Below are 23,882 nucleotides of genomic sequence, written 5' to 3' on the forward strand. Positions count from 1 at the left end.
CAAAGCAACACATATTACCCAAAGTGATCTACAGATTCAATGCAACCTCCATCAAAATTCCAATGACATTTTTCTCTGAGATGAAAAAAGCTATCCAGATGTTCATATGGAACAACAAAAGACCATGCATAGCCAAAACAATCCTGAGCAAAAAAAATAAAATAAAATAAAGCTGGAGGCATACTACTACCTGACTTTAAACTATATTACAAAGCTATAATAACCCAAACAGCATGGTACTGGCATAAAAATAGACATACGGATCAATGGAATAGAATAGAGAACCCAGAAATCAATCCATATGCTTATGGCCATCAGATCTTTGACAAAGACAGCAAATCTACATACTGGGGAAGAGACTGCCTTTTCTACAAGTGGTGTTGGGAAAATTGGGTACTCATATGTAGGAGGATGAAACTAGACCCGTACCTTTCACTATATACCAAAATCAACTCAAAATGGATTAAAGAATTAAATATACATCCTGAAACAATAAAACTCCTTAAAGAAAACATAGAGAAAATACTCCAGGAAGTAGGAGTGGGTACAGACTTCATGAATAGGACCCAAAAAGTACAGACAACTAAAAGAAAAATAAACAAATCGGATTATATCAAACTAAAAAGCTTCTGCACAGTAAAAGAAACAATCAACAGAGTAAAAAGACAACCTACAGAGAGGGAGAAAATATTTGCAAAATATACATCTGACAAAGGATTAATATCCAGAATATATAAGGAACTCAAACAACTTTACAGCAAAAAAACCCCAAATAACCCAATTAAAAAATGGGCAAAGGAGCTGAATAGGCATTTCTCAAAGGAAGATATACAAATGGCCAACAGACACATGAAAAAATACTCAACCTCACTCATCATCCGGGAAATGCAAATCAAGACCACTTTGAGATACCATCTCACTCCAGTTAGGATGGCTAACATCCAAAAGACTGAGAATGATAAGTGCTGGAGAGGTTGTGGTGAAAAAGGAACTCTCATCCACTGTTGTTGGGACTGCAAAATTGTGTAGCCTTTATGTAAAATGGTATGGAGGTTCCTCAAACAATTACAGATAGATCTACCATATGACCCAGTGATTCCAATGCTGGGGATATACCAGAGGAATGGAAATCATCATGCTGAAGGGATGCCTATACTCCAGTGTTTATTGCAGCTCTATTCACAATAGCCAAGAGTTGTAACCAGCCCAAATGTCCATCATCTGATGACTGGAAAAGGAAACTGTGGTACATCTACACAATGGAATACTACTCTGCTATAAAAAAGAATGAAATACTACCATTCGCAACAACATGGATGGACTTAGAGGAAATTATATTAAGTGAAACAAGTCGGGGACAGAAAGAGAAATACCACATCTTCTCACATATTTGTGGTAGGTAAAAATAAATAAATAAACACACAAACAAATCAAGGGTGGGGGGGAAGAAGACAGAATAACCACAAAAATTCCTTGAACTATTTAAGTCAAGGGAACAGATATGATGGGGGGGGCGAGGAGGGGGTGGAGAGGAACGGGTAAAGGGGCATGCAAATCAACTACAATGTATATTGAGAAGTAAAATAAAATAAAATATAAAAAAATAAAATAAAATAAAAAAAGAAGGTTCTCAAACCAAACTGGCAAATGTGTAGCACATGTGCTTTCCAGCCTCTCTTCACTCTCAGGAGGCATTGATAACCTTCCATGGTACCCGTGGTGGCGCCAAGGGGAGGCCTCAGGACCACCCTGAATGGCACACTCCAGTTCCTGCAGACACGGAGCACGACGGTCGTATATGCTATCATAGCACTGGCTTTTCCTTATATTGGAAATAAAGTTTATGACCCACAGGCAGAGGATCACATGGTTTGATTTTTTATTTTTAATCTAGCAGAAGAATGAATTACATGAGATTTTTGTGTATTCCCTCACTCTGTGTGAGCAGTTGCCAGGTTGAGGTTAGGGATAGAGGCTGTGCTCAGAAAATACAAGTTCCATCTGAAGCTTGGTCTCAGGTTGAAAACAAGTAACCCAGCTACCCACGGAGCTACTGAGTATGAGTCACAAATCCCAGAGATAAAGCGAGTGTGTCTATGTTTGTGCACGTGTCTGCACTCGCATGTGTACATGGGGTTATGAGGGAGGAAAGTATGAAGGCAGGCAGCATGTGATAAAGAAGAAAGATAAGCTCTGAAGTCTTACAAGATCTGAGAAATCATTCTGGTCTCAGAAAAGCAAATCCTGTAACAATATCAAAGTTGAATCAACAGGTACGCTGGGAAAATGCTTTCATTATTTGCCTTATTTGGACCTAGTCCATTATTTCCACTTAATTGCTCCTCTCATTTTCTTGGATAATAATTATAAGGCTAACTTTTCAAATAAAATAAAATTGTTCCTCTGTTCTATGCAGCTTGGTTACAAAGCAGGTTAAGGCAAGTATCTCCAAACCCCTTGCTCTAGTTAGCTGGTCTTGGGGATTCAATATATAAACATGGGTTAGGAAGACTGTTCTTATCTTAGCTCTTGCACTAATTATTTGAGGACAAGTCACTTGAGAAGGTGGGTTAGTGAACCTCTCTAGGTCTTAATTATCTTGTTTATTAGATAAATAGGTTTACTAGTTAATAGATGGGGTGTATTTGTGTTGGGGTGTGGTGGGAGGGAGTGGCTTTACCATTTTGCAGGACAAACCAGTAATTCGTTTCAATATGTTCTACGGTGATTCTCTAACCCTAACCTAGTCACTAACCTCTCTGTCATTGGTCAAGGAGTCCTAGCAAAGGTGAGATGGAAGGTCTAAAAACTCCCTCATTGCAGTGTGTAAGAAATCAAAGCAAAACCCTTTTAATGGCTCAGTAGTACCTTCTGGGACCCAGAATGATGGAAACCACTTGCCTTCACCCATTGGGACCGCAGCCTCTTGCTCTGCAGAATGGGGTAATGAAGCCTTTAGATGAGAAATGACTTATTATGGAAATAGCATGTGGATAAAGTGATGAAATTACTTAGAAACACATACAGTATTGTGTGTGTTTCTAAGTAATTTTGGGAAACTTTAAGATACATTCCCTGACTTCCACTGCTTTGCTCTGTATCTCAGGGTTTGATTCCTGCAAACTGCATTTTCTAGGGTCATGTGCCCTCATGCTTCGGGGTTAAATTTGGCCAATGGGAAGCACTGGCAGAAGATTGGGAGGCAGCGAGAAGCCAGGGCATATCTCCTCCTCCCTTGTGGCACTGCGAGGTGTCTCTGATAGTGATTCCTCCGTGATTCTGCCTCCCACTGGACAGCTGCTCCCTCTGTGGTCCCAGCTCCTGCTGGGTGGCTCCTCTAACACCCCCACCTCCTCTCTTTGATTCTCCAGCCCTCCAGGTAGTAGTGGGATTGCTTCAGTGTGCCTTCAGCCTTCCCAACCTTGGCAATGAACTCCCTCCATTGAAGTACTTGGCATGGGCTCTGCCTTCCTGACTGAACCCTGAGTGATACTCTGTCCTGGGGGGCTACTGGTCTCTAGAGAACAGAAAACTCCAGAAAATTAACTTGGCAGATTCATTCCTTCTTTACCGGCAGGAGAGCTCTCTCAGCTGGTTCATTTGCCTGACTACCTAGTATTACTTGCACTAGGTATGTGTTGCAGTGAACGGAACGCTGGACATAGAACTAGAAAACTAGAACTCTCTATGTAGTCACATGACCCTTGCCAAGTGCTTTAGAGCCATATGAGCTTGAATTTATTCATGTCACAGGGGATAAGAGTTCATCTCACCTACTGACTGCCTATTAGGAGGGAGGGCATGGAAACATATTTTAGAAACCGAAATAGTCATTGCAAACCTAAATGTATTATATCATTGTAGGAGACACAGTCGATTTTCATGGAACAGAAAATGCTTTGCTCTCAGCTTAGCCCAATTTGATTTCTCAGCCTTATTTGTACTAAATGTACTAACACAGGAAAAGTCCATAGACTGGCACATCACAAGAGCCATGTGGATCTGAGCTGTGACTACTGTGCTGGGCTCCCCTTGGCATCGTGACAGCATGTGTCATTGAACACTGAGAAGAGAGGTCAAGGTCAACTTACCGATGTCGAGGACTCTCTGCTTGGCCGTGTGCTGCCGAGAGTGCCAGTACTTCCAGTATTTCAGCTGTTCATCCCGGTTTTTGTCTTCACTGAAGACCACCATCACCACGCTCTGCAGAGGGGAGAATCGTGGAGCTTACTCCCTGTTCAGTGCCTAGGGCACCTCACACAGTTCCAGAAGTTCTACCAGAGGTATGTTTTTGAGGTGTTGCTTTTCTTGCTTTTGAAAAGCCTTGACAAGCTTGGTTGCATGGTCTTATTTTGTTTTAAAATGGGCCTACTTAATAAAATGATTGGGAAATGAAAACAGCACAGACAAAAAAGAATTCTACATCAGGTTTACCAGGAGATCACAAACAACTAGGTTAAGCAGGTCAGAGAGAACACCAGAAATAAGTTTTTTCTTATATTGGGAACAAGCACAGTTTTGAAATTTCATATTGTTAACTATAAAATTTGGCACTATTTGTAAAAAAGCAAGCATCCATCTCTGGCTTAAGTGCCTTGGGCTGGAATATCGGAGGTAATGACTAAGGAAATGAAGGAAATGCTAAAGAACAAATTGATATTGACGATCTAAACTATAGATATTTCATACACCAAAAAATACAAGGGCAACTATCTTTTCTATTTAAATGTAATGTAGATGTACTTTAAAAATGAGCTTGAGCAACTAATTATATCTTGTAGAAATAAGAATCCAAAACCCCTTTCGGTTCTATATTTCAAACAACCTCGTTAAACTAAATATACATTAATTCACTATCATTTGTAAAATGGAGACAATACCAAAAACAAACCAAAAAGTAAAATAAAACCCTTTAATTACAGTATCAGGAAAATGAATTCTGTCACTTATATCCAAAATACTTCTTAGACACTTCTCTGCTATTCCAGAAGAGTATTTCATCGACTCTCAGTCCTTAAGAACTTCTGCTCCATAGCAGTCCACACGTGTGTAGTCATTTAGTTATTTACAATTATTTGGCTGATGGCAATGTCTTCCCGCTAACTTCAAACTCAACAAGGACAGGATCAGTGTCTGCTGTTCCCCATGGTCCCTGACAAGTAATCGACAGCAAATACATGCTGGTGGCCGACTGTCAGTTCAAACCTGGCTCTTCCTAATGTATGTGTGAACACTTTTTATACCAGAAAGCTGACATTTGTTAGAAAAACCAATTTAGTAATATGTATCCATCTTATTCAAATTCACAAGTAGTGTCATCTTCAAAGGCACAGAGAGGTGACAGCAGAGGGGACCCTCCACTCACTGCTGGCAACTGTGAGCACAGCCAGCTCTTCATCTTCCCTCTCCCGCTTCCTCAAACCAGTCCATTTACAAGTAAAAGTTTACTATGCAGCTTCCTGGGGTTTATTTCTGTCCCAAAATAAAAATAACGTTGAAAGTAAATTTTTTTTTCTAGCAAATGACTAAATTAGCATAAATAATGGTATAGTCTTGGTATGGAAATTTATTTCTTCGGTGATGAAGAAAAAAGCAATTTGGTAAATATTTTTTGGCGGCTGGCCAGTATGGACATCTGAACCCTTGACCTTGGCATTGTCAGCACCACGCTGTCCCAGTGAACTAACCAGCCAGCCTGAAAAAAAAGCCGTTTGGAACAGCTATTACCAAGCCTTACATGCTTCGACTTGGAATTAAACGCTGTTCTCAGAAATGAATGCCAATAGGTTACAGGCGTATCCCTCTTTCCTGCAGACTGCTTGCTGTCCCAGAGCTGAAGTAAGGAAGAACCACTCTGAGAGATGCCAACTCTCTCCAAGGGTGTTAGATCAAAGTCCTTAAGGAAAGTACTCCTCCTCGTTTTAGCCAAAATGGAACATAAGGGAATAAAATGTCCATATTAAATTATTTCCATGATTCCAACAAAGCGAAATTCCTGGAAAAGCTCCTTTACTCCAAACCATTGTCATGGCCTCAGAATACTAACCATCTGCCATGGGGTGGGGGGGGGTTGATAGTAATAGTGTTATTCAGGGTGTATATGAGTTATACTGTGGAATTTACAAGACTTCTTTTTAAAAAAGCAAATTTGTCCAGTGTCTTCTTACCAGACACCCAAATGCGAGGGGATAGGGTATAAATTCAAGAATTTATATCCAGAGGTGGACCCCAGGCTAAAATTTCTCTGCCCTCAGCCCTCCATGCCACACGACACTACACCCTAGTGGTTAGGAGAGTTGGGTTCAGGAATCCGACAGCCTGATTCCCTCACATTTTAGCTACGTAACCTTGGCCAATTACTAGTTTGTAAAAGCCAAGTGATGACCACCAAGCTGCCACAGGAAGTGCCCCGAGCTCTCCCAAGCTGTTGAGGTGGGGGACCTCAGGCCTCAGCCACCCCTGCCCCCAACATGCAACCAGCCCAGTGACGACCACCAAGCTGCAGCACGAAGGGCCCCGGGTTCCTGAGATGGGGTGGTGGGGGCCGAGGGCTTTTGCCACACACCCCTGACATCTGCACTCAGCCCAGTGACGACCAAGCCATCGCTGAAAACCCCCTGGTCTTCCCTGTGGGAATGAGGGGCATGTCGCAGGCCTCAATCCTACCCCTCCTCCTTCCTCCTTCTTCCATCTCATTTCCTCCCCCTTTCCCCTCTCTCCCTCCCTCCCAACTGCTCCTCAACAACATCCCAGAATGTAAAAAAATAATATTAATAAAATGAAAAAGCAATTGGAAAAAAAAAATTTTTTTAATTTTTAAAAAATATAAACCTAAGTTTCCTTATCTGTAATATTATAAAGAGAACAGTGCCGTTTTCATGGGTGGTTGTTAGTTTCAATGAGTTACAAGATGGATGGTGCCTAATATAGTACCTGGCACACAAAAGATACTCAATAAATACTAGTTGTTATTCTGTGACTCTTGTTGCTGTTATGGCACAGTGTCCACCACAGTCTTGACTACAGGGTTGGAACATGCTAATTCTCCTGGTGGCACACAGCACACTGGGCACCTTTCTACCTGCAGTGGTCTTGTGTGGGACCTTCGCCCCACATATGATGGGGGTAAATGAGGGCCGCATATGCTCTGGGCACACCATGGTGTTCCTCTCAGTGTCCCTAAGAGCTCAGGAGGAGGCAGCTATCGATAACATAAGGTGGCTGGGCACCATGGAGACAGCGGGATAAATCATTTTATAATAGGCCAGGAAAGTCCTTCAACCTCTTTTCAGAGCACTGCTATAATTTTCCTTTTCAGTAGAGACAGATTACCAGTTCCCTTCTTTCTTGGCAGTAGCAAGAATGCCAGAAGCTGGCAGCCTTCCAGAGCAGTGAGCTAGGGCTCCAGTTTCATTTCCTACCAAGAAGACTAATACTTATGAATCTGAAAATTCCTCCAGGTTACTCCTGGTGGGGATCATACCTCATCCCTTCAACCTTGAGTAAGCACTGCACTGGAAAATACTTCTAAACAAAGGTGCAAAGGGCCCAGGGACTCAGAATGAACTGCATTCTCCTTTACAATATACAGCAACATATCTACAGCCATACCAGCCTGAATGCACCCGATCCTGTTACAAGAGAGCAACAGCTCTTTCTCCTCCACAAATACATTCTGACTTACAGCTACCTACTTGAAAACTTAAGATCGGTTGATTGAAAACAACTAGGTAGCGTACAGGCAATGAATGAAGCAGAGAACATTTCTTGAATATAGTCAGAAAGCATGTTTCAACCACGTCCCTTCCTTGGGGTTTATTGGTTACTGATTAAAGTGATAAACTACAAGCCAATAAGTTCTCTTGCCCCAACTCTCTAACATTTGTTCTAAAGTTATTTATTTCATAATTTTTCCCATGCCACTCCACAAGGCTTTGGAGTGGCAGTTCCACCCATCTGACCCTTCTGTACTTCATTTGAGAAATGTGACCCATACCCTGACTTTGCTGATTGGGTGTCGGAAGCATTTGTTATCCCCGGTCTCGCTGAGCGTTATGGCATAGAACTGTCCTTTGTTGAGGTAGGTCATGGGGCCCTCCCCCTGCTTCTGACGGAGAGATTTGGTGGCTTCCAAGGTGTACTGAAACGTGCCACTGTGAACAGAAAACAAACAGTGGTCAGATTTGCTCACTTGGACTTTTCTTCCTTCCCGATCAACTTCACGTTAATAGCATTTTGTATGAATATTAACCAATATTTACTCTATTTTAGAGACAAAACACAGCATATGGCAAAAGAAATGGGACTAGATCAAAGGTCATTGCTAGTACAATGTATACAACATTTCTAATAGTGGCCCATAAACCAGATGGTATGAAAGGGGAGAAAGTCCACGGTGCTCCTGGCCAATTGTGCAAGTTCTGGCCAGGAGAACCTTTGCTAGATCTAACTCAGTAATCAGGTAATGCCTGAAGCTTAAGAACTAATAGAATTTTCCACTTTTATCCTGACAACAAACCAAATATATGAATGCTTTTGTTCAATTCACGTACATATTTAACCTTCTTTTTGTCTAACCAAGATGTTGCAATACCTATGTCTCACTTCAAAACATTTCAATATGTCCAAAACTCAAACATTCATCTCTGATAATCTAGTTCCCTAACAGGGAATATTTTTTATTTTTTTCTGTTTTTAACTCTGCAAAAGAACTCACAACAGGGTTGCTCTAAATTGGGGGTTTGCAAACAATAGCCTTTGGGCCAAATTTAGCTCACTCCCTGTCTTTGTAAATAAAGTTTTATTGGAACACAGCTATGTTCATTTGTGTATGGATTGTCTATGGCTGCTTTTGTGCTATAACAGCAGGGCTGAGTAGTTGTGACAGAGACTATAAACTGCCACATCTAAAATATTTACTATCTAGCTCATTAGAAAAAAAGTTTCCTTAATATTGTTAAAATATAATATAATTTACAACACAAAAACACTGATTACACAACAGGTATAAATCACAAACTTTCTTGTTTAACATGTTCATTCAGAAATAATTATTTCTGCTACACAGCCTGATGGCACACAGTGGTGATACAATAGCAAACTCTTCACGTATTTTCTGAATCATCAAAACCTCTTCATTTGGTCTATTTATTTTTTTAACACCTTAATTTCACAGACTTTGAAAGACTGGGTGCAAAGAGGACTCTCTAAGCTTGTCTTTTAAAATGGCCTATTTACAAGATTATGAGGGACTTTTGCTTTGTTAAATATTTCTGTAATGTTTTATTTATTTTTTAACTTTTGAAAAAAATTCAAGGGACAAAATAATTTCCTCTTATATGAATCTTAGGCTTAAGCTAATAAACTAAGCAAAATCCAGAATATGCATCTTAGAATAAGGGGGGAAATAAATCATTCAAGATGGAACCAACTCCTTCGTCATTTTGCTTGAAACAGAAATTTTGATATAGTAATATGGAATTATAAAATTTTAGAATTGGACAGGATATTCAGAATCACCTAAACCAGAAGTTTGTACCTTATCACATGGATTGCTTTAAAAACATGAAGAAAGCTGTGAACTCTCTTCCCAGAAGATGGCACAAACGAATGTAAATGATTTTTAATATAATTTCAGGGATTTGTGTCCCCCAATCCTGTTCATAACATGGGATAAGAACCCAGGATTCAGTCCACCTTCCTCATTTTGCACTGAAGAGAGGCTGAGATATGTGCTCATTGTACTGGACAACGGCAGCAGCCAACTGAGAAACCAGGTCAAGTGACTTGCAGGTCAATGTTCTTTTCACTGGCCTGACAGCTGAAGACGATGCTGCTGAAGATGATTTATAGCATGCAAATTACATATGTATTTTCACATTTGAGAAGGCAATTTGGAATTCTGTTTTCCCGCCTCCCCCACCCCTGCCCTTGCAACACACACCAAATTATAAGTAGGATGATCTGGGGAGCATGACTGGGGAGACTGAGATTGGAACAGCACCCTGAAGGATCAGAGGACTGTAAGTGGAAACAGAATGGAAGAGCCATACACATAAAAGCAGAGGGGCAAGAAATATGGAGGGAGACAAGGCTTAAAGTAAGGAGGGACCAGAACGTAGAGGGCCCTGACCACCTTTATAAAGAATTTGTGTTTCATTCTGTCTGAAATGGTAAAATCCTTGGTAAGTTTTGTAAATGGGATAGAGAAATTCAATTCTTGCCATTCTCTCTTATCTTCAGGTGATAAGATCATATCATGATCATATCATGACCAACGTCTTTAAACATTATTCCTCTACCTAGAATGTTCTTAAACCTCCTTCTTTCCCTAGAAAACACCTGCTGTTAATCTTTCAAGATCCAGCTCAAATGCTACTTCCTGTGAAGATCTGCCCCCTACACCAACACACAGACCCACAGGTCTGCTTAGCTCTCTGTTCATGTACCTCCATAGCAGGACTCATCACTTAGAAATCGTGTTGTAATTGGTCTGTCATCACATTTGTCTCCTTCAAAAGCGTATGGACCTCCTATCAAAAGAGGTCATATCTTGCCCCCAATCCCACTCGCAGTGCTGACACATGGGTGGCACCTGAGTGCATGATAGCTGGTGGCTATCTATGTGCAGAGTAGAACAGGAGAAAAAGTGCGATAGTTTAGGAGTAAGTTGACAAGAGTAAGTAGGAAAAGAGATAACTAGAAAAGCACAGGAAGGAAGGCAGACCCTTACACCCCTGGCTGGGGCAGCTTGGAGGGTGGTTGAGTCATTAGCCACAACAGGGAATAAAAGCAGAAGACCAGATGTGAAACAAGTGGAGAAAGAGGGAAAGAAGAAGAGAAAAATAATGAATTCTGTTTGACAGTTGTTGGGTTGGAGACAGATGAGTCTGAGGTGCAGAGAAACAGCTAAGAAGGGATATCCAGCCAACGGAAGGACAAAGAAAGGGAACAGAACCCAGAAAATTGATCGAGACTGGAAATAATGGATGATGTAAAAGTTGTTTGTATAGAGAAAAGAACTGAAGGCAAAGGAGATCAGATTGTTGAATAAAAGCATGCAAAGAAAAAAAGGTTTGAAAGTATAACTCTGAGGTACATTTAAAGGGTTATCAGTTAATCAGTTTTGAGTGGATGCATCTCCTGGTAACCTACCTTGATGTCTGGTCATACATGTACTCCTCAGCCCCAACTGAAGCACTCCGAAATTTCTGCAAAATTTAAAAATCATCAAAATTAAGGCAAATAGGTGTGTCATTATGCCAAAAAAATTATATAAATGTATACCAACTATTTTATCCTGCCTTTGAAAGGAAGACTATATATTTTTGGTATTATGTTTTCAACTACAGCAAAAATAGTTAACATTACTTCATGACTCACATATTACCTGCACACCGAGAACTAAACTCGGTGGAAAATCCATTTGTGTTTTATATGTTATTCATACGTCCGCAGGTGTTCCTAAAGTCTCTGAGGTACTAGAAACTGTTTTCTCAGATATGTAAAACATTTCTACTACTTTTCTATTATCTGTAACACTTTTTTCCAAAAGTCAGAAATTCTGAATTAATGAAATACTAATTGCACAGAGGCCACATAGCATAGGAAAAAGCAATGTAGCAGAGGGGTTAGGAGCATGGTTTCTGAAGCAAGACTGTCTAGGGTCATGTCCTAGCTCTTTTACCTGCTACCTGTGTAAAATGAGGCAAATGCCAAATTTTTGTATTTGTAAAATGTCTACTTACAGTGATTAGAAGGATTAAACAGGTTGATAAAGTACTAAGAACCACTCCTGTTACATAGGGGGCACTATATATGTGTATAAATACTATTATATAGTAATACTTGACCATATTCCATGCCCTTCTCTAAGGATCTTCATTATCACAATATTTTAAAAGTAGGATTTTGGGGGAAACTCTAAGTTTATTTATCACGAAGAGGCTTGGGTTCAGGGATGTTCAGTTGTTATGTACATGTATGTAGTGCAAATAGGACACACTTTGCTACTTTTTAGAGCCTATTCAGGAGTAGATGCCCTAAATCCCTAACTTATCCTAAAGTGAATATAATAGTGTTGATGACAAAGCACTTGGTTGACCACATATATCTGGTCCTTCCACTATGACCTTTTGTCAAGTATCTCTAAGAAACAATCTTCCTGCTTCTCATTTCTGTGCAATAAACTTCTATTTTTTGGCCAGCGTTTAAAGGGTTTCCTTCCTCAAAAAAGGGTTTCTCACAGCTGTTTTCCAAACTGCTATTTTCTTCACAATCCCTAATCACCATCTCTAGAATTCTGTGTACCCTTATATCACAGTTTCTATGTACAGAGTTATGATTCTTCTTTTTATCCAGTCTTATTTTTTGGCTCCAAGAAGACAGTCTGCCCTTCAAAGTTTACTCAAATGAATCCCATGAACATTGTACAAATACTCATTGACTGGTTGAATAAACATGACAGATAATCAAAGGTACAGATTTGTGTTTCTTTTGCAATCAATCCATCAATCAGCAAAGCATTCAATTGGAATTTTCTGGAGCTTCGCCATCTGCTTAAATGTCAGGAGAAATACAGAAATTATGTAAGACACTGTCCTGGACTCAAAGAGATAAAGATTGGTTGAGGAGATGGAGTAAATTCACATGAACAACCACAACAAAATAAACTAAAATACAGCAAATGACTATGTACGAAAGTCTTTGTTGAATCATTCATTCATTCATTAATGTGTCCTGACTAGAAAAGCATAGAGTGGGCATTGCCAGGAAAGGAAGATACACAAAATTATAGGGAGATTTCATGACCCTATAATTTGCTCTGACCCCTTTGCTCTGACCCTTAGAAACTAAAGAGAACCTGGATTAATTGAAGGAACTGTGAGGAAGTAATACAGGTAAGAGAGGACCACCATGAGTGAAGATAAAATGATGGGTACAAACATGGTGTGCACATGGGGCCAAGGACACAAGTCATGCCTGATTATGAAGGGGGAATCTGAAAATATAGGTCTTCACTGCCCAAAATAGTAGCCATTTGCCACAAGCTCTGTTTAAATTTAAGTTGGCTAGAATTAAATAAAAGTAAACATTCAGTTCCTCAGTCCTCTAGCCACATTTCAAGTACTAAATTGCCACATGTGGCTACTGGCTACCATATTGGATAGCATAAAAGACAATTTTCATCATTGCAGAAAATTCTTCTGGACAGGGCTGATTTGGGAAAAGGTATTTACACTTAGCATAATTAAGAATTAGGAAATTTTGGAGTAGGAGAATAGCATGATGGAAAAAGCATTTAAGGAAGTGACTTTGAGTAGAAGGAGTGAATTTCCAAGGTCTTCGAAGGAATATGCAGTAATCCATAACAGCCATAGAGAATCAGCATTAATAAACATGGTCTGAATGAATTTATTGTCCAAGCCATAGAGCTCTGCAGCCTAAGAACAGTATAGCCTACTAAAACATATTGGACTTCTAAATTCTATGACTCTAATCCAGCAGGTGATATGAGAATGTGTGATACAGAAAGACTGTAAACTATATGCTGACTGAAATACAGACTCCTACTCTATTGCAAGAACTGTGAAAAAACAAAAATACTTGAGATGTTACAGACATGGATATTACTTTTTTTCAAGCTTAAAATTTTTTAATTCTGTTACATTATCTTTATAATTTTTTAAAAAATCAAATGGATTTTGATTTTGTTCACCTGGAAAACACCACAATCTTTTAGATGAGATCTGATTACACTGATGGGTTACTTGGCCCTAGATGATTTAGTATGAAGAATTAGAACCAAAATGCTTGGGCCACTCTGGCTTGGAGACCCCTTCATACAATTCATAGGGTGCTGAAAGGCAGTCAAACAGCCCACATCACTGCACCCTACTGTGATTTGATGTAGTTCATCTACAAATTTCTTAATCATTTAGACTCAGAAAAATAATAGTAAAGAAGGTATGATAACATATATTTGATAGATTACCCTTAAAGGACCTTAGACATCAGACAATGGAAAACATTTTTAAATCTTGAATATTGGAATTGTAGTTTTTCTTGGGTTGGGGGGGATGACATCTGCTAAGAATCTGCCACAAAAAGACAATGATTCTTTAGCTGTGGGGGAATCAGATATAGTTAAAGAATTCCTTGTCTTCGATCAGCCATAATTTTTTAGATCCTATCATTTATTCATTCACTCTTTCAATAAATATTACTGAGTATCTACTTTTGATCAGGTACCACTAGGGGCTCAGTGCTATGTTTCCAATGGTGAACAAAAAGAGATGTCCCTGCTCTCATGAAGCTTCTGGTCTAGTGGCAAAAAAAATAATTAAGCATTCATTTAAAAAATTCTGCATGCAAGCACGTGAAGAAGAGCAACAGTTCTATGATAGCACATCACTGTCACTTTCCATGAGAAAGTGAAAATTGGCACCACTGGCAATCTGCCTTGAGGTTCCTTACAGAGTTCAATGCTTCCAGTGGAACACAGAAAAGGCCAACAGAAGAGAAGCAATGTTTCCAACAGAACCACAGAAGACAGTAACACAGCTACAAAAGTGAGTAACATCCCCTCCTTCTGGGTGACTGTGGCTTTTTTTGCAAAGACATCTTCAGCCCCACTTAGTTCATCCCATCTCCTGAACCACGATTACTGGGATACCCAGTTTCTGGGTGCCCCTACATCTTGACAGTGGCCAATCCAACGCTGACAGTCACTTCCATAATCCCTCGTTAGATTCATCCGGCACAAGACCAAACATTAAGAAGAGCTCCTCCCAACTCTCCCTTACTGAGATGCTTGTAAGGGTCCACTGCTCAAGCAGGTTAAATAACTGTAACTTTGACTGCAGACATGTTCTTGGTGGTCTTTGGTGGACTTAGATACAAAGAAAACTGACTCTAGTAGGAATTGAAGGGAGAGGGATAGAGAGGGCTGCCCTGAGGAAGTCACACAGGAGGAAGGATGTAGAGGGTGATAAAGAATATTCTAGAACAACATTGCCCAATAGAACTATGTACAATAATGGAAATGTTCTATATTTTTACTGTCCAATATGGTAGCCTCTAGCCATATACATACTTAAAATGTAGTTAGTGGGACTGAGGAACTGAATTATTATTATTATTATTATTATTATTATTATTATTATTATTATTATTATGACCAGTAAGGGGATCGCAACGCTCGGCATGGTGTAGTCCTCACCACACTCAGCCAGTGAGCGCACTGGCCATACCTATATAGGATCTGAACTCACGGCCTCGGTGCTACCAGCGCCGCACTCTCCCGAGTGAGCCATGGGGCTGGCCCAGGAACTGAATTTTTAATTTACTTTTATTTTAATCATCATATGTGGCCAGTGGCTATGGTATTGCACAGCTCAGTCCTGGAACATGGACCAGCATGCACAAAGGTCAGGAGGGAGCATATAAGCTTCACAGAAGTGATTGAAGCCCAGAGCAGGGAGTACAGGGGAAAGAGATAAGAGATGAGGAAGAGGTAGACAAGAAGCAGACTCTGCAGTGCCTGGTAAACCTGTTAGAAACTTAGATTTCAATCCCAAGAGCAGTGGGATCTAAGTGGGGGCTGACATAATCTTATTTGCATTTTGAAAAGGCCATCATAGGTACAGTGTACAAAAGCAGATACAGCAGTATTATAGGCCAGAGATAATGCTAGCTTGGGCCAGTATGGTGGAAACAGAAAGTAGAAAAATGGATGGATCTCAGAGATGTTAGGAAGATAAAATTGATAGAATTGATAATGAATTAGATGGGGATTAGGGGAGAGGAGAATGTCAAGTAAAAATCCTGATTGTTTGAGCAACCAGAAGGATGGTGGTGCCACTTATGAAGGTGGAAAACATGAAGACTGAAAATTAGATTTGGGGTATGTGGAAAGTCAAATAGGCAGTTGGATATAAGGGTCAAGAGCTTAGAAGACATGGAGCTGAGAGAAGCTGAACCCAGCCGCAACCAGGTAAGGAGCACACCAAAAACACCATTTCCACGCAGGTAGCCCACCACAGCCACCTCAATTGCCATGGCTGCTGCAAAAGCAGCTAGTTGCTATAGCAGTAGTCACAGCCACCGTGGAGATGGCATACCAGACACTCGACTACATTGACACAAGGAGAGTCACCAGCAGAGACCGAAGGGGAAAAAAAAAAAAAAAGAGGATGTCTCTCTCTCCACAAATCACACTCTAGAGTAATAGAAGAAGCATCTGCTCTAAGATAATAGTGGGGGACCTGAACACACCTCTCTCAGAACTGGACAGATCATCCAGGCAACAAATCAATGGAGAAACAGTTGATCTATCAGAAGGAGAGAAATCCATGGTTATTAGAGAGGGGAAGGGGAAAGAGATGGGGAGAGATTGGATATGGGGCGTAAAGAATAAGTATGACTTATAATAATGAATGTGCTAATAAAAAATAAAGTAAAATAAAACAGCTCAGAACAGAGGATTGGGCTGAGAAATTCCACAGTCATTAGGACTTAGATGATAACTGAAGCTGTGCACATGAAGCCAAGAGTATCTTCAAGAGGCAAGAGTGATCAACAGTATCAAACGGTGCTACAAAGTAAAAGCTTTCACCAAACTGCAACCTTCACAGCCATTCCATGCACCGGGCGGGTCAGTGACCACCGTGAATCTGAATAATGGTTCATCCAATCTTATCAAATTTGACTACACACACAGAAACCTAAATCCTAAAGTATAAAATGTATATGCTGGAGATTTTCCAGAATTTTGCTTGATGCAAAAATACATTACTAAAGTGATAGAAATCTGGTGACACCATATCCACTACATTATATGTTTAAAACAAACATAATGAAAGTGGGTTCATTAATCATAAGTGAGGCCATATTCCAATATAGTATATGAATCAATATTTTTAAGACTTTTATTCTTTAAATTTGTGGGAGGAAATGGACTTCCAGTTATCAATCAATTATGCTGAACAGGGTTTATTTAAATCCAGGATCACTACCACTTTCAGACTACTGACTGATGAATATAAAAATCAATGGACTAATGATCATAAGTCTATCAAATAATGGCAAATAATCATTCTTTGCTTTCATTTCAAGATTCTCTGCAAACTTTAATAATTCTACAAATGACATGCCTGGCGTTGAATTATGAAATACATGGTAGAGATATCTGGTGCTCACTCACAAATGGTTCTTCTCAATTCCTGAGCATGTAGGAGGACTAACGGGAGAACTAAACTTCTCGGCCCTCTTGCAGTCAGGTCAATCATGTGACTAGCTTTAGCCAATGAAATGTGAACAGAGGTGATGTGTGTCACTTCCAGGTTGAAGTATTTATAAGTCAGTGTGCCATCTCCATGCTCTCTTCTTCTGCTGGGGGGTGACACTGGAAGCCACAAATAGAGATGGTAACGTCACAAGAAAGAGGGACCCTGGATTCCTAAATCGCTGATTGGAAGAAAGCTCTGCACACTCACAACAGGACTTTTATTAGCAAAAGATAATTTTCACTGCATTAAATCACTGAGATCTTGGTATTCCTTTATTTCTATACCACAGACTACTGCTAAAATACACAAAATTGTAATGCACAATAAGCAAATTTTTCCTTCCACTTTGATTTCCTTTTATGACTATATATTTATACCTATATAGTTATACATCTATAGATAAATAATTTTTCTATAAAACCTCTTCCATTAAGTTCTAAGTGTTTCCTAAAAACATTCCTGGTCCTAATTACCACCCTGATTTGTATTTATTGACTATACTCTGCTTGTTAGTTGTGTGACCTTTGGCAATTTTCTCTCTGAATCTCTGTCTCTTCATTTGTAAAATAGGAAAAAATAGCACCTTCCCTGCAGAATTGTAGTAAGGATTAGAAATCTAATGTGTAAGCCACAGTGCCTCACACACAAGAGAACTCAGTTAAGTGGCAGCTATCACTATTTTTCTTTACAGATTTAGCTAGATAGCAAGCTTCTAGAATCCCTCTACTCCTATGACAAGCACAGCATCCCATACCCTGTATAAATCAACAAATATTTGCCAAATGTTATTGTAAGTGTAGAATAAAATATAAATCAAATTAGCTAAAATTAATCCATTAAAGCACTTTGTAATGCTACCACTGTCTTTTAAAAGAATCCCAGCCTGAGTTGAAACAAACTGCTCCCTTCCCTGCTACCAGCACACACACATGCACAGAAGCATAGGTCTCAAATGGCAAATAAGCTTTGCTTATTCAACAAGAGTCCTAGACATTTTAATAGTTTGCCCAAAAGAAGTACTGGAGTTTAGACAAATTTTCCTTAATGAAATTTTCCTGGTAAAATTACTCTAAAACCACTTAATCTTATAACCAGTTGGCAATGAAATGGCTAAAGATCATAGTAGATCATTTGATTTAATTTACTGAATGCAACAGAATCACTGATTTCCAATAGGAGAGCAGCTCAACCAAAATCAGTGGGAATACACTTCACATTTAGTTTTTGGTAAGTTTCTTTACTTTCTCAGCTTCTTCAAAATAAAGCCAAAAATTACAATAGTTTTCTTTCCCAATCCTCTTTATCTCTACAACACAAACACGTCCCCCAAACAGCATGATGGTTCCATTGACATTGGACCACGTTCATGCACTCTTCTGTGACTAATGTAACATTTCTACACTGTGAGAAAATACATCAGTGGCAATCTTTTGATTAAAAAGCATGTATCCCAACGAGATTGTGAAGTGATAATTTCAGTTATTTGCTTTTCCTACGAAAGCAGCCCTGACTACTTGAGGGCAAACCAAATATACACCAATACCGAAGACTCTGCAAGATCCCTCGGTCTAAAATAAATAAATAAATAAATAAGTTACTATTTTAAACAATACGACACAGGAAACTAAGGAAGATCATTTTAAGACCCTTTTTTGTTTTTTAGTATAAGCACATTGAAAGTTTGATTGTAAAGCTACCAGAACCCAAGAAATATGACAGCCTCTTAAGGGCAAGGAATTTATTATCTCTCACTCTGGTTACTCCCTGATTTCATAGAATACAGCAGGTGCTCATAAATGACTGGTGGCAGGGCCACTAGTGCAGTGTATAGCCTAGCTCCCTACCAACACTGCAGAGTGAGTCGCTGCTTGCCAACCTTTTATGCCTCTTCTCCTGACCTGAAAGATAAAACATGTCTAATATGATAGACAAAGAACACTGAGATTTTAAAAAAAAAAATTGGGATGACTCACTGCCTTAAGCAATGGAACTCCTGACAGCTAGAAAGCCCTACACAGTCTTCTCTGAGAGTGTGGTGGTAACAGTTAAGGACAGAGGGTCTGGAGCCAGACAGCTTGGGTTGGGTCCTATGCCTTCCACCTACTACTAAATGACCATGAGCATACCTATGCTCTCTGTGCCTTAGTTTCTTCACTTAAAAAACAGAGATGACAATACCTACCTCACAGGGCTTTTAATAAAGATTAAATGAATATATATCACTTAGAATGATGACAAGCACATAGTAAATACTCATCAAATGTTTATTATTTTTAAATGTTACTATTTAGGGACAAAATCTCAGCCTCAGACAGCTGCATTTTGTCCCAGTGGCAAGTAAATAAGCAGCAGGCTGAAGGTATTTGGCACACTGCCACCACTCGCTCCTCTTTAGGAAATTAGAAACCACAAGTTTTCCCTCTGCCATTGTCTTTTATTGGTTCAGGTGGGCTGCAAAATGGGGAGCCAATGACCAACAGCTCCGGTGCAGAGGCACTGATCCCAAATGATGAAGAAACTGACCCGAACTCATAAAAATATGCATTATATATTCTGGGTCAGAAATTGGAGAAAACATATCATCAATTCTGCAAAGATCCCAAAGCAATTAAATGAACACATGATCATCTTTTCAACAAATGGTGCCAGAACAACTGGATAATAGTACAGGGAAAAAAGGACCTCACCCTTCATACCATATATAAAAATGATCTCAAAGTAGATCAGAAACCTACGTAAAAAGGGTAAAATTATTAAATGACTAGAAAAAAAGAGAGAAAATCATTGTGACATTGGGTTAGAGAAAGACTTCTTAGATAGAACATCAAAAGCATAAACTATAAAAGATAAAATTGGTGAAGTACTTCATCAAATTAAATACTGTTGCTCTTTGAAAGACATGTTAAGAAAATAAAAAGGCTACCAGAACAGACTGAAAAATATGTAACTGATAAAGGGCTTATATTCACATTATTTAAAGAACTCTTGTAACTTACTAAAAGGAAGATAATCCAATTTAAAAACTGGGCTTAGATCTGAAAAGAAACTTCACAAAAAAAGTTATAGGAAGGGCCAAATAAGCACAGGAAACAGTGGTCAACCTCACTAACCATCAAAAAAATGCAAATTCAAACCACAACAAGTCACTGCCACATATCCACTAATATAACGAAAGTTAAAAGGACTGACAATACCAAGTTTTGGCACGGATGTGGAAAACAGAAATCCTCTATATTGCTGGTGGGAATGAAAATAGTACAGCCACTTAGAAACACCGTATGGTAGTACATTATGAAGTCAAACACACATTTACCATGCAGCCCAGCAAGCCTAGCCCTAGGTATTTAGTCGAGAGAAATGAAAGCTTATGTCCAAGTTAACCATATTCATGAATGTCCATAGCAGTGTTATTTACAACAGCCAAAAACAGGAAGCAACCCAATGTCCATCAAATGGTGATTATATAAACAAATTGTCATACACACCCACATTAGAACACTATTCAGCAATCTAAAAAAAATTAACATAAGCAACAACATAAATGAATCTCAGAAATATGCTAAACGAAAGATAACAGAGAAGACTACATACCCTATCATTTTGTTTTATGTGAAATTTTGGAAAAGGCAAAACTATAATGACAGAAGGCAGATTAGTGCTTGCCAAGAGCAAGGGAAGAGTGCAGGAAGGGTGAAGGAAACTTTTAGAGTGAGGGAACTTTGTATGTCTTGATTCTGACATTGGTTACACAAGTGTACACAATGGCCAAAATTCTCAAATTGTGCACTTAGAACTTGTAAATTTAAAACAAACAAGCAAGCAAAGATAATTGTCTCTGTAAGTTCTATTGGCCCCTGAGACAAATGCGCCGTCTCTCTAAGGTTCAAAGCACGCACACATACACACACTTGATGACTGATAACACAAATTCTCCTCTTAAGTATTCAATCAGATAAGATTTTAGGGAGTTATATTGCTTTTAAAAAGAATGAACAGGCAACATCTCTGGCTACCTACCATTTAAAAGGTTACGAACTCGATGAGGTCAAGGCGAAAACTTTACAAAGCAGGAAGTTTCCACACAAACACTTCTAAATTCTTGGTAAATATTTAAGACTAAAACTAACACAAAGCAATCTGTCATTTAAGAGTCCAGAAAAATAGAAATATTCCTCCATATACACAGACACACAGGTTTATTAATACCTGATTAAAAAGAATACTCCAATAGCAACAAAAACATTAAAAAAAAAAAAAAAAAAAAACAGAAAAACACTAAACTCGGTTTAATTCATTTATCCCACTTAAAAAGCAAAGCAAATAGAGGGCTGGCCAGTTAGCTGCCGTAGGTTAGAGCCCGGTGTTGGTATCAAAGGCCAGGGTCTGGATCCCCCTACCTGCCAACAAACAAAAATAAAAACGAAAAGCAAACGGATAGAAGAAAAAGCCTCAGCTGGGGGCTCCGGTCCTGGGTCCCGGCTGCGGAGGGCGGGCGGGGGCTCACCTCTGCGGCCCCGTCTTTGAAGCTCTCGCTGTAGGTGCTGTCGGGGGTGCTGCGCTGGTCGTCCTTGAGATAGGTGCTGTGGGTGGCCATGGCGGGCACGTCGTACTGAGTCTGTTCGAAGATGACCACGCGCGGCTCCTCCCCGTCCCCCCGGGCGTAGTGCACGGGTGGGGCCATGAAGACCGGTGTGAAGTCCTCGGCTTTCACCACGGTGATGCCTGACACCGGGATGACGGCGGGGCTCTCGGGGACGCTGGCGCTGTACTGCTCGCGCTTGGAGTTCTCCAGGTGGTCCTGATTTAGGGAAAGGTTCACTGGAACCGTCTTGAGGACCTGCACCCGGTTTTCTCCTCCACTCAGATTACTCTGGGCTTCACTGCTGCCAAGACAGTTCCTGTGTGTTCAAACATGGGAGAATTAGATAAGTCACCGTTGTTCAATTCCTGATAAAATAACCAGTGCAGGCAGTCACCGGTGGATGGGAAAGCCAGCGGGGAAAGGCGATGGCCAGCTTCGCAACGGGATGCAATGGGCCTTTGCATCACTGGAAGAGGACTAGTCCTGTGTGCCTCCCGGTGTCACGCAGTGGGAAGGAGTCAGCCCCACCGTAAGGTAGGATCGCCAATGAAAAGCGCTGGCCCGAAATCTAATCAAGCCTTTAGATGCAGCTTTCAGCTCTCAGGAAATACAGGAGCTGCAAGAATGACTTCCACAACCCCCAAAAGAAGCAATCACTCAGACCGAATGTAGCACACCTCACTGACCTAAATTCATCAACAGGTCAAAGGCCTGGGGAAAAAGAAGGGTGGGAGGATTGTTTTAGGTTTAAAACAATTTAAAGGCCTAACGATCAAATATAATGAGTAAATCTTGTTTGGATCCTGACTTGAACAAACCACGGAGGCATTTGTGAGGTCATGGGATTTCTGAGGCAATCGAATATGGACAGGGAATCAGGTGATAATAAAAAAGTATGGTTAATTTAGTTAGATGTGATAATGAGTTTGAGCTTATGTAATAAAACATCCATTTTTTTAGAGATACAAATCAGAAGTAGTTAGAGGTGAAATGACATGAACTTGGGGATTTATTTTAAATACGATTACTATTAAAAAAAAGAAAGAAAGAAAGAAAAGGTAGATATCAAGCAGTCATGACAAAAATTTATCATTGCTGACCTGGAGGATGGGATGAGTATCTGGGGTTTCATTATACTATCCTCTGTACTTCTGTATATGTTTGAAAACTTTCAAAAGAAAAAGATTTAAAATACAAAAAAAAAAAAAAGACCAGAGGGAAGTAATTGGAAGGGGTGGGGGAGTAGGAAGGATATTTTTCACTATTCTGTGGGCTAAACCCCTAAAGGAAAAATAAGATAATGAGAGTTTATCATTAAAATACTTTCACCAAATAGAAATAACATGAGCTCATTGATATCCTTAGCATTGAATTACTTTGGGGCTTAAGGAAGTGGTGTAACTGGGTTTATGTAAAACAAAAAAGATCTTCCAGATCTCAGACCTCCTGGCTGGTACAGAGAGAAAGGACAGGGTTGAGAAAGTTAATTCTTGCCAGGCTAGGATGAAATACTTTCATTTATACTAAAGAGTTCTGGGAGAGAAAAAAAAGCAATGAGGAACTCACTAATGGAAGATTATTGTGACAGCAGTGATTTTACTGGCAAAGTCACTCTGGTCAGTAGAATTCTGGGGCCACCTCTCACTTATTTATGGATTATTATGAATAATATGGAGAGAAAATACATGCTTTGCATGCATCCCCATCTCAGATGTCTGGGTTTGGGGGGGTTTGGGTTTTTTTTTTTTTTTCTTTTTCTTTTTTTATCTAGCATGTGCTTTCTGAGACTTTGGCATCTCTGATTGAGAGAAATATTCAAATAAAATTGGTCCTTCCAAGAGTTGGGTCCTCCTGGCTCCTCTCTGTAAAGAAGGAAGTCCTTTAGCCTCTGAGCTTGTCTAACTATCAAGCAGGACTTGGCATTTTGAGCTTTGATTTTTCAGATGAATCTTCAAAGTGAAGCTTGAGGAAAGAATGGTTCCACATAAAAAAAGCCAACAGAAAAATATCTA

At 39.7% G+C, this 23,882-nt stretch overlaps 1 protein-coding gene across 1 annotated transcript in view; it reads right to left on the reverse strand.

The window, feature by feature from the left end:
- The window catches only part of GRHL2 (grainyhead like transcription factor 2), a 114,007-nt gene that overhangs the window by 78,774 nt on the left and 11,351 nt on the right, over positions 1 to 23,882 (reverse strand). The window contains exons 3-6 of the mRNA XM_063079911.1: positions 21,793 to 22,186; positions 11,155 to 11,210; positions 7,997 to 8,153; positions 4,092 to 4,203 (exon numbers count right to left, since the gene is read on the reverse strand). Coding sequence (XP_062935981.1) covers positions 4,092 to 4,203; positions 7,997 to 8,153; positions 11,155 to 11,210; positions 21,793 to 22,186 — 719 coding nt within the window. The remainder of the gene's footprint in view (positions 1 to 4,091; positions 4,204 to 7,996; positions 8,154 to 11,154; positions 11,211 to 21,792; positions 22,187 to 23,882) is intronic.

The sequence above is a fragment of the Cynocephalus volans genome, chromosome 15 (genome assembly GCF_027409185.1).
Source record: "Cynocephalus volans isolate mCynVol1 chromosome 15, mCynVol1.pri, whole genome shotgun sequence".
Taxonomy (NCBI): domain Eukaryota; kingdom Metazoa; phylum Chordata; class Mammalia; order Dermoptera; family Cynocephalidae; genus Cynocephalus; species Cynocephalus volans.